Source organism: Leiobunum rupestre, chromosome 2 (assembly GCF_980474605.1).
Source record: "Leiobunum rupestre chromosome 2, qqLeiRupe1.1.hap1, whole genome shotgun sequence".
Taxonomy (NCBI): Eukaryota; Metazoa; Arthropoda; class Arachnida; order Opiliones; family Sclerosomatidae; genus Leiobunum; species Leiobunum rupestre.
The window spans coordinates 70868027-70880536 of NC_143385.1; the positions used below are offsets into that span (position 1 = coordinate 70868027).

At 38.4% G+C, this 12510-nt stretch overlaps 1 protein-coding gene across 1 annotated transcript in view; it reads left to right on the forward strand.

Annotated features, from left to right (window-relative positions):
• The window catches only part of LOC149958917 (neuropeptides capa receptor-like), a 68958-nt gene that overhangs the window by 50710 nt on the left and 5738 nt on the right, over positions 1-12510 (forward strand). The window contains exons 2-3 of the mRNA XM_090167288.1: positions 7074-7610; positions 10802-10933. Of these exons, the coding sequence (XP_090023414.1) occupies positions 7074-7610; positions 10802-10933 (669 nt within the window). The remainder of the gene's footprint in view (positions 1-7073; positions 7611-10801; positions 10934-12510) is intronic.

Genomic DNA, 12510 nt, shown 5'->3' on the forward strand with positions numbered 1-12510 from the left:
TGGTATTTGGTTAAATGGGACTGTTCGCTTGAATGGGATTCGGTTAAATGAGGCTGTTCGCTCAAATGTGATTCGGTTAAATGGGACTGTTCGCTCGAATGGGATTTGGTTAAATGGGACTGTTCGCTCGAATGGGATTTGGTTAAATGGGACTGTTCGCTTGAATGGGATTCGGTTAAATGAGGCTGTTCGCTCGAATGTGATTCGGTTAAATGGGACTGTTCGCTCGAATGGGATTTGGTTAAATTGGACTGTTCGCTCGAATGGGATTCGGTTAAATGAGGCTGTTCGCTCGAATGGGATTCGGTGAAATGGAGCTGTTTGGTCGAATGGGATTCGGTAAAATGGGACTGTTCGTTTGAATGTGATTTGGTTATATTGAACTGTTCGCTCGAATGGGATTCGGTAAAAGAAGGCTGCTCGCTCGAATGTGATTTAGTTAATTGGGGCTATTCGCTCGAATGGGATTCGGTGAAATGGGGCTGTTTGGTCGAATGCGATTTAATTAAATGGGGCTATTCGCTCGAATGGGATTTGGTTAAATGGGACTGTTCGCTCGAATGCGATTCGTTTAAATGGGGCTGTTCGCTCGAAAAGGATTGGGTGAAATGGGACTGTTCGTTCGAACGGGATTCGGTTAAATGGGACTGTTTGCTCGATTGGGAGTGTTCGCTCGAATGGGGTACGGTTAAATGGGACTGTTCGCTCGAATGGGAGTTTTCGCTCGAATGGGATACGGTTAAATGGGACTGTTCGCTCAAATGGGATTCGGTTAAATGGGACTGTTCGTTCGAACGGGATTCGGTTAAATGGGACTGTTTGCTCGATTGGGAGTGTTCGCTCGAATGGGGTACGGTTAAATGGGACTGTTCGCTCGAATGGGAGTGTTCGCTCGAATGGGGTACGGTTAAATGGGATTGTTCGCTCGAATGGGAGTTTTCGCTTGAATGGGATACGGTTAAATGGGACTGTTCGCTCAAATGGGATTCGGTGAAATGGGAGTGTTCGCTCGAATGGGATTCGGTTAAATGGGACTGTTCCCTCGAATGGGATTCAGTGAAATGGGACTGTTCGCTCGAATGGGATTTGGTTTAATGGGGCTCTTCGCTCGAATGTGATTCGGTTTAATGGGGCTCTTCGCTCGAATGTGATTCGGTTTAATGGGGCTCTTCGCTCGAATGGGATTCGGTTTAATGGGGCTCTTCGCTCGAATGGGATTCGGTTTAATGGGGCTCTTCGCTCGAATGGGATTCGGTTTAATGGGGCTCTTCGCTCGAATGGGATTCGGTTTAATGGGGCTCTTCGCTCGAATGGGATTCGGTTTAATGGGGCTCTTCGCTCGAATGGGATTCGGTTTAATGGGGCTCTTCGCTCGAATGGGATTCGGTGAAATGGGACTGTTCGCTCGAATGGGATTCGGTTTAATGGGGCTCTTCGCTCGAATGGGATTTGGTTAAATGGGACTGTTCGCTCGAATGCGATTCGTTTAAATGGGGCTGTTCGCTCGAAAAGGATTGGGTGAAATGGGACTGTTCGTTCGAACGGGATTCGGTTAAATGGGACTGTTTGCTCGATTGGGAGTGTTCGCTCGAATGGGGTACGGTTAAATGGGACTGTTCGCTCGAATGGGAGTTTTCGCTCGAATGGGATACGGTTAAATGGGACTGTTCGCTCAAATGGGATTCGGTTAAATGGGACTGTTTGCTCGAATGGGATTCGGTGAAATGGGAGTGTTCGCTCGAATGGGATTCGGTTAAATGGGACTGTTCCCTCGAATGGGATTCGGTTAAATGGGACTGTTCGCTCGAATGGGATTTGGTTTAATGGGGCTCTTCGCTCGAATGGGATTCGGTTTAATGGGGCTCTTCGCTCGAATGGGATTCGGTTTAATGGGGCTCTTCGCTCGAATGGGATTCGGTTTAATGGGGTTCTTCGCTCGAATGGGATTCGGTGAAATGGGACTGTTCGCTCGAATGGGATTCGGTTTAATGGGGCTCTTCGCTCGAATGGGATTCGGTTTAATGGGGCTCTTCGCTCGAATGGGATTCGGTGAAATGGGACTGTTCGCTCGAATGGGATTCGGTTTAACGGGGCTCTTCGCTCGAATGGGATTCGGTTTAATGGGGCTCTTCGCTCGAATGGGATTCGGTTTAATGGGGCTCTTCGCTCGAATGGGATTCGGTTTAATGGGGCTCTTCGCTCGAATGGGATTCGGTGAAATGGGACTGTTCGCTCGAATGGGATTCGGTTTAATGGGGCTCTTCGCTCGAATGGGATTCGGTTTAATGGGGCTCTTCGCTCGAATGGGATTCGGTTTAATGGGGCTCTTCGCTCGAATGGGATTCGGTGAAATGGGACTGTTCGCTCGAATGGGATTCGGTTTAATGGGGCTCTTCGCTCGAATGGGATTCGGTTTAATGGGGCTCTTCGCTCGAATGGGATTCGGTGAAATGGGACTGTTCGCTCGAATGGGATTCGGTTTAATGGGGCTCTTCGCTCGAATGGGATTCGGTTTAATGGGGCTCTTCGCTCGAATGGGATTCGGTTTAATGGGGCTCTTCGCTCGAATGGGATTCGGTTTAATGGGGCTCTTCGCTCGAATGGGATTCGGTTTAATGGGGCTCTTCGCTCGAATGGGATTCGGTTTAATGGGGCTCTTCGCTCGAATGGGATTCGGTGAAATGGGACTGTTCGCTCGAATGGGATTCGGTTTAATGGGGCTCTTCGCTCGAATGGGATTCGGTTTAATGGGGCTCTTCGCTCGAATGGGATTCGGTTTAATGGGGCTCTTCGCTCGAATGGGATTCGGTGAAATGGGACTGTTCGCTCGAATGGGATTCGGTTTAATGGGGCTCTTCGCTCGAATGGGATTTGGTTAAATGGGGCTGTTTGCTCGATTGGGAATCGGTTAAATGGAGCTGTTTGCTTGAATGAACAATGTAATCCCAAGAATGCATTCAGGTACCTTAAAATATGGAAGTATAGCATTAGTATCTGGTACCCGCATCGCATGCGTCCTTTCATAGTTCGTCTGTTTTTTAATCACAAAAAGTAAACATAGACGTATGCGCCAAAGAATGCTATGAAAAATCGCAGTAGATGAAATTTCGTTACAAAGTATTCGACGGTTGGATTTACTATCTTCCATTATTTTAGTTAGCTATTACCTAAAGTCATTCTTGTCCGCACGAAATGTAATTTCAATATTTTACCGAACGTTTTTTTTTCGGAGTAATTTACGTACAGTACACTTGGAGTTGTAACGCTTTGAACGCTCGAGTGGTTACACAGAAAAATTGCTTGAATTAAATTAAATTTTTATATAACCAGAAGTATTTAAGTACCTCTAAGAGATAAGTATTCCTTATAACTATACTTCAATCTCGTCGAAAGACGTCAGTTTTAGGGATTTAATTAGAAACCGGGTTGATTTAACTTTGTCTAAAGGGAATGAACTTATCTCTTCGAGCATGGAGTAGATTGTAGACTACGCTAAGAAATCGGCCCCATATATGCTACCTGAGGGCAAACGTCAAGATATTCTATAAGCCCTTATTTGAGAAAAACAGGTTTTTATTTTAAATCTACATCTATGAAAATAGCAAACTATGTACACAAAACGAAGTTTAACAAGTTGGCAAGCCAAAATATACCTCTCCTAGGAAGAGTTTTTAATTTTTAGTTAAGCGTAACTGTATACGTGGTTCTGCGGTAGAACGCTCACCTGTCGTGCAAGAGGGCTCGGTTTCGAATCCCGGCCGATTAAAAAATTATACTACACCCAATGACAAAAAGAGGGCGCTTTTGGAAAAACCTTTTCCCTGATTCTAAGAAACTGGGTACGCAGACAGACAGACAGACAGACATGGTGGTTGTATAACCCCTCCTAGGGTACAAAGTCCCCTCGGAGAGGTAAAAATACTTAGAAAAGTAAATAGTAACATGTTCTCAAGGATTCTTATTTCGAATTTACGTCCAAAGTCAAGTATCTCGACTTGTTTGACTTTTTCGTCTCAACTATTCTCCTTAAATATATTCTTGGTTTGTTCAAGACAAAAATAAACCAAGCAGAAATTCAAAACACAGAGTCTTGTTTTTATGACCACCGAAGTTCTACCATAAGTATATAATATTGTTTCATAAGTCAATAATTTTGTTCCATAAGTCTATAATATCGTTCCATAAGTTTGTTACTTTGGGGAATATTTTACTGAGAGCTAGTAACGGAGTGACGACATCACAAGAGGAAAATCTCCCCCTAGCGAGGCGCTGTCAAAGGTTACGTGTGACGCGTTAGCAAGCGGACGCAAAACAGCGACCAAGCCCATAATGTAGTCTGTCTTGTGAATAGCTCTCAGTAAAACTTTTGCATGTGAAGAAAAGGAAGTGTCTCACTTATGTTAAAATATTATAAACTTATGGTTCTAGTTATTTATAAAATGGCGACGATGCGGAAATGGATTGACTAATCTACTTAAACGAGAATTCCAGAACCAAAAAAATAATTCGGGATATCTTTCCCTTTTCGGAATCCGTGTGATTTCAAGATAGATTTTGAAACGCAAATGTCGCCGTTAATTAATGAGGAACTCGGCTGACCCAGTTTCTTCCCGCGAAGATAGTCGTAAATTTGGTAAACACAGTAACGCCATCTTTCGCTGAAGATTTATTTTAGAGACCTACTTTTTCGGTACATCTTCGGAAAATATAAAAAAGCAATATACATATGATAATATTTTAACTCTTAGGGAAGACATGTAATTTCGGTCTTGTGTGCCTGCCGCATTAACGTTCGGATATTATCATATCAGTTGATACGGGTCCAAACGCAAACCAGATAGTTTAAACCCTAACTAATCTGAATTCATCGTAAATAGGCAAACAGAAGTTGAGCTTTCTTAATTAAATTAATTTGGAAATTTTAATCACTGTTTTTTTAATTTACTTTCACCTTATTATATATTAAAAAAAAACCCAAAAACCGGTTTTGTGGCTTTAAACCATATGTTTTTGGTTTAAATCAGGTTTTATAAACACTGCTTTATTTTAATCCATTTCTCGCTTTAGTTTAACCGTGCATAAATATAACCATAAGTATATAAGATTGCTGCATAAGTGAGACATTTCCTATTCTTCGTAAGCAAAAGTTTTACTGAGAGCTATTCAGAAGACAGACTAAATTACGGGCTTTGTCGCCGTTTTGCGTCCGCTTGCTAACGCGTCACACGTAGCCTTTGGCAGCGCCTCGCTAGGGGGAGATTTTCTTCTTGTGATGACGTCACTCCGTTACTAGCTCTCAGTAAAATATTCCCCAAAGTGACAAACTTATAAAACAATATTATGATATTACCAATCAACTAAAACTTAATTTGAGTATTATTACAAGTCTCACGTGACCAGAACAAAGTTTTAGTTTTAGTTTCGTTTTTTACAAGTGTCACCAGAACGAAGTTTCGATTTTGATTTTGTATAAATGCAGGGTGACCAGGAAAATGCCTCTAAAATGTTAAAGAAAAAAATTCCTAAGCGAAATAAAGGAAAATATAGAAGGAAGACATGAGTAAAAATAAGAATTCTTATCGAAAAACAGTAGATAAAATAAAGTTAAATATAGGATGAATATATATATATAATAAATACATGACGATGGAATGTTTTCGGGTTATATACTACATGAGAAAACAATTAATTTATAGGAAGGTATTGAAAATATAGGAAATGTGGTCACCTTGTAAATGTTTTAGAAATGTAATCATTTCGGTACGAAAATGTAAAATCATTTCAGTAAGAAAATGTACAAACATTTTGGAATAATTTTTAGTTAATTAAGAAAATTAAATTTAAAAAAATCACAGGGCTTAAACCATGATAGAAACCCGGCTAGATTTATATTACACTGTTAGAGAATCGAAGCCAAGTCATAAATGACTTGTGGGCCTTTTCTGTTCGAAAATTCAACATGTGTTTACAACGATATTAAAACATATCTACTAAGCATATAAGTCAGATTACTAAATGCATGGTGATTAGAATTATCATGAATCAGGTACAATTGAAGATCAGATTGCTAAGTGGGGATAATACATTATAAGAAAAACCTACTCTGAGAAACAACCTGAACAAACTTGAATAATGACAATTATAAGACTAAATTGTCATAAAGGGCCGCAATTCTATATTCTTAGATAAATTTGTTAAAGAAAATGATAAAACTTAGTTAAATTTGCATATATATTTACAATTAAAAGGCCTAGGCCTAATGTCTTACAAGTTGATCGGCAAAGCTGATCGAAGCTTGTAAGACATTATAGGTATAGGCCTTTTAATTGTAAATATATATGCAAATTTAACGAAGTTATCATTTTCTTTAACAATTTTAATTTTAAGATTACGGAAATTAATACCTTTACGTACTCGGGTAATTTGTAAAATTGTATGGACACGGGAAATTTAAAAAGTTGTACGGACACGGGAAATTTTAAAAGTTGTACGGACACGGTACATTTCAAAACTTGTGTGGACACGGGATTTTTCCAAACTTGTATGGACACCAAGAATTTCAAAACTTGTATGGACACCCGGAATTTCAAAACTTGTATGGACACGGGCAATTTTAAAACTTGTACGCAATCAGTATTTTTAAAAACTTGTATGGACACGGGGAATTTTGAATCTTGTAAACACACGGGAAATTACAAAACTTTTTCGCACACGGGAAATTTCAAAACTTATATGGACACGAGAAATTTTAAAACTTGTGTGGACACGGAATTTTTTTAAACTTGTATGGACACGGTAATTTTCAAAACATCTATGGACACGGGAAATTTAAAAAAAATTATGGACACGGGATATTTCAAAACTTATATGGACACGAAATATTTTTAAACGTTTACAGACACGGAAGATACGTGTGCCAAAAATATAGGTTATGAAATATTGAAAAAATTGTCCAAAATTAACGAAATCGACCTACGCAGAGAAAATGCTTTTTAAAAAGTGTTACTTTAATTTATTCTATAAATTACGTTCAATATTTGTACGCAGTTAATACAAATGTTTTTCTTCAACAGGGCTGCCGAACGATCTGTGGGTGTATTGGCGTCAGTACCCTTACGTGCTGGGAGCCACGACGTGTTCGCTCAGGGCGTTGGTGTCCGAGATGACCAGCAACGCTTCGGTCTTGACCATCGTGGCCTTCACCGTGGAACGGTACCTGGCCATATGCCACCCGCTGTTCAAACAAAAAATGTCCAACTTGTCCAGAGTGGTCAAGATCATCAGCGCGTTGTGGGTGGTGGCGTGCGTCTCCGCTGTGCCGTTCGCCGTGCTGACCACGGTCAACTACATCGACTACCCGGAGAGGAGCGGTCGCATCTTGAAGGAGTCGGCCTTCTGCGCCATGGCCGTCGAGAACAACCACCGCAACATGCCTCTGCTGCTGTTCTCCTCTTGCGTCTTCTTCGTGGTGCCCATGTCCTTCATCGTCGTCCTCTACGTCAAGATAGGGCTCAAACTCAAAAGGTCCAAGGTCACCCGACACATCTCGGAGAATCACGGAGGTCAAGCTGGCAGGCAGAGCTCGTCCCGGAAAGTTCTCAAATTATTAGGTAAGAACTGATGTTCAGAATAATAGTTTAGACGTGTGTCACCCAAGGTGTTTATCTCCAAATTCGTTCATACTCGGGTGGTAAGTAGACCCGAGTGTCTCTACGAAAATTAACGTGTATTTAACCATATTTAAACAAACTAACCCATATTTAAACAAACTAACCCATATTTAAACAAACTAGCCCATTTTTAAACAAACTAACCCATATTTGAAGAAACTAACCCATATTTGAAGAAACTAACCCATATTTAAAGAAACCAAACCATATTTAAACAAACTAACCCATATTTAAATAAACTAACCCATATTTAAACAAACTAGCCCATTTTTAAACAAACTAACCCATATTTGAAGAAACTAACCCATATTTGAAGAAACTAACCCATTTTTAAAGAAACCAAACCATATTTAAACAAACTAACCCATATTTAAACAAACTAGCCCATTTTTAAACAAACTAACCCATATTTGAAGAAACTAACCCATATTTGAAGAAACTAACCCATATTTAAAGAAACCAAACCATATTTAAACAAACTAACCCATATTTAAATAAACTAACCCATATTTAAACAAACTAGCACATATTTAAAGAAACTAACCCATATTTAAACAAACTAGCACATATTTAAAGAAACTAACCCATATTTAAACAAACTAACCCATATTTAAACAAACTAACCCATACTTATAGAAACTAACCCATATTTAAACAAACTAACCCATATTTAAACAAACTAGCACATATTTAAAGAAACCAAACCATATTTAAACAAACTAACCCATATTTAAATAAACTAACCCATATTTAAACAAATTTTCCACAAATTACCCAATTTAAGTATATTTGCCCAAATTGACATACATTTACAAAAATTTACACATGTTCTGAATTCTGTTTTTAATTAATTAAACTTAAAAATTTTGGAGAAATATTAAATATTCGATTTTCCCATGTTAATTTTCGTAGAGAAAATCAGGTTTTAAGTTGTCAAAAACATTTTCGATTGGCATGGCAAAACGAAAGCCCATTGTTGCCCACACTTTTAGGGATTTTCAAGTTACACGAAGGTCTACTTACCACCCGAGGTTGAACGAAATCGGCGATAAAGACCTCCTTGTTAGTCGAAATAATATTAATGAAAAAAAAACACTTAACTGAGCATATACAGGTTATATCAAAGCTTTATTCATCTTTACCAGGTTAGAAGATGAATTCAAATGATACCCAAAAGACAGTCTTGCTTTTCCCAAAATCCCCACTTTTCGCGTTATTGTGCAGGAGTGCTATCTAGGTTAATTAATAGATAAAAACAATGAAAAACCACTTAAATTACATAAAAAATTACTTTAATTAAACAATGGAAATGATGAGTAGTTCTTTAGTTACGCAATAAAATTACATTAATTTAAATAATTAAAATTAGTAAATTAATTTTTTTAATTAAAGTCCTTTTATTACTGAACTAAATTGGTTTTCAATTGTTTTTATCTATTAACAAATACGTAAGAAGCCGTTCAATTTTAATATAGGTTTATTACATTGAGAAAAATAGCCTTCATTTCAAGTTTTCAAAAAATGATTATTAATTTTCTAAGTTATATAAAAACAAAAATTTGTATATTTATACTTGCGGATAAAGACAATGTTGAGTTAATTTTTAGGGAGAAAAATCGTTGCGCGTTTTAAAAACTAGAGAGTCGTAATCAAACCTCCTAACATAAAAACTAGAAGAGGTAAGCGGTACTAGTAAGTGTAGGGAGCTGTTGGCTCGCGTGGCGTGTAGTGCTTGTCACCACTTTCCTACGCATCTAGGAGCAACAAACACAAGAAGACCGCATTGGATGATCCTTTACGCTGAGCGTTTTACGAAAAGGGGGAAGACAATTTCCGAGTTTTCCCCTTCCGATGGCAGCAGGCACTAAAGCGTCTAACCAATGAAAAATGTACACAAGAAAATCCACGACTTTTGACGGGTTGCGTTCTCCTTGTGTGGGGTGTTGTGTTTGTTGCTCCTAGTACGCATTGTAACCCGGCCACCTGTTTAAAGGCATTATAAGTCGCTAGATGACTTGGGCTAAGGTGGTGCCAAGGGTATTAGCCTAGCTGATTATTAGAACCGGCGAAAGTACATAACATAATGAGGTAACAGATATTCTATTAATTTTTGGTAAAAAATAAGTAATATTACATGTAACTAGGAAATTATTTTTCCGAATTTTTATATCGAAATTATCCCGCACTTATAATTTAACGATAAATTAATAGGTTAAAAATTACTAATTGACAATTCTTTAAGTTATTTCACATTACTATTGCCTCCAAACGCAATAGATTAACTGTCATTAAAACTTTTTTCAACCGAATCGAAATCAGAATAATCAATTTTTAAACTGCAGTTAACAGAACGTAGTTGGTTCAAAGTAATTTGAATATCGTTCTAAAATATCTTTGATTAACGCATCTTTAAATTAAACAGCCGATCCACGAAGAAATTCTTCTGTACAAACAGTGATAAATCGAAATAATTATTTCGGGAAATCTAGAAATCCACAAAAAAAACAAAATATTTAAAATCCAGGATAAATATTGTAAAACTAAAGAAATACAGGATAAATATTAGGAATCTAGAGAAATCGAAAGAAATATTGAAAATCTAGAGAAATATTCGGAAATATTTACGATATTTCTGGAAATCGAGAAATCCAAAGAAATAATCGAAATTTAGGGAAATAAACGGATATATTTTCGATATTTCTGTAATTCTAGGAATATCGGAAATATTTCCGTTTATTTCGCTAGATTTCGATTAAAATCTGGTGTACAATTTTTATCAGAAGTGGCTACCCCCTCGGTTAAGTATATAAAACAAGAGTATGGGAATCAAGTACAGAAAATCGCGAACCGATAAAAATGGGAAGCACTAGACATCGCCATAAAGATGGAAATTAGTCAGAGTACCTAGGGGGTACCTTTTCGCAGATGCAACAGTTAACACGGAAGTTCGCCGTCGCAATAATCAACTCACTTACTTTTAGTGGGAGTTCTTTACTTAATTGGTTAGTTCATCACCTCCGTCCACGCTCTTTTACCTAATGATCAAAGGGTTCCAGAGAGAGAGCGAGAGTTCATCAACCCCAGCGGATGACCTTCAAATTAATCACATTCTCGCGTTATTGCTCTTCCAGTGTCCGTGGTGGTCATCTTCTTCATCTGCTGGGCTCCCTTCCACGCCCAGCGCCTGCTGTTCGTCTACGTGGACGCTGAGGGATGGACGGCTGGACTGCGTGACGTCAACGAAAAACTCTATTACGTTGCAGGTATGCCCCCTGGTGGTTAATATCCATAATATCATATTCATATTTATATCTCTCGCGTTGCCTAGGATACGAGTTTATGAGATTATTTTCGCGAGATATTGGGAATATGACGTCAGAGTTAGGGCCTTTATTCCTAGGTGGCGCTGTGCCGCATTGTTCCAAGGTTGATGCAATATTTATAGATTCTATTTCCTTGACTTACTGCCGGTTTTTCACGAACATTTCCCAAAATAAGGCATTTTTAAACCTACTTTCCATTTAAGCGGAAATAAAACAATTTTTACTTATGAATTTCTTTATTATATTTAAAAAAAACGATTTATTCGATTTAAAATTGACTATTTTAAGTTGGTTTTAGTTTATTAATATTTTCTTGGCAAATTGATTGTTATTCTCATGCATATGAAACGTAAACTAAAATTTAAATTCATCCCAATTAAATTTAATTACCATTTTAATCGGGTTTCGCTTTGAGTTGGAATTGCTACATGTTGTACAATACATTGAAGTGTAGTAGGTTATTTAAATCAATAATTTAAAAATTAATAAAATTTTAAAAGTTATTTTAATCAATTTGATTTAAATCAAACAACCCTGGGTTACATTGGGTTATTGTACTTTAATACCGTATGTAACAAAATACCTCATAAGTATACCATAAAAGTATTTTCCTTAAAGGGTAACGGTCAAGCTTTAACCAGTTAGATAGCCCTATAGCCCAATAAAAACTAAAATCTATGGCGAAAACCGCATAAAAAAATATTGAGTGGTTAATTTTTAATAAAATAAAGAAATTTCGGGAAATCGAAAAGCGCGCGTCCGCCGCGACATCTGGTGAGAAGTCGGTGAGACAGAAAAACAACGTAAAAGCGCGCGCTGCTGAAGACGCGAAAAATATATAAATCGCTCATACGGGGTTAGGGGCGCTGGCGGCAGCCCCTAAGATGGCGGCGAAAATTCAAACCCAAACACCCGGCGTTATTTTTCGTTTCAACTTTTTGGGCCAAAAGCTATTTTTTCAAGACAAAAAAAGGTACGTGTTAGTATATTGAACGTCTTGTTAATCTTTTGATACGGAAATAAGGCCATATTTGGAAAAGCTTGGCCGTTCCCCTTTAATGTAACCTAGTTCACGGAATATGATGTAAATTACGTCACTTCCAACTTCGTGACGAAATACGCGTCATCAACTTTAAACACGTTATTGAAGCGGATTATGAAACCGCGCCGAATCACTCGTGCGTTTCTGAATTCGAGAATCTCGTGATTTCGTTTCCATGGTAACATTTGAAATTGCACAAGGAGTATACGTATATCCAAGGAGGATAGGAAGGGAGGCGAAGTAGGAGGGATGAACGCGCCAGCATCCTTGTAAGAAGCTTAGCGCGCGCTCGGCGGGAAATTTTCGGATAAATGGCGGCAAGATGGCGGCCGCTACGCTACGTGCTGCCGCCATTTTTCCGAAATTTTCCCGCCGAGCGCGCGCTAAGCTTCTTACAAGGATGCTGGCGCGTTCATCCCTCCTACTTCGCCTCCCTTCCTATCCTCCTTGGTATATCTGTAGCTTTGATAGTGGA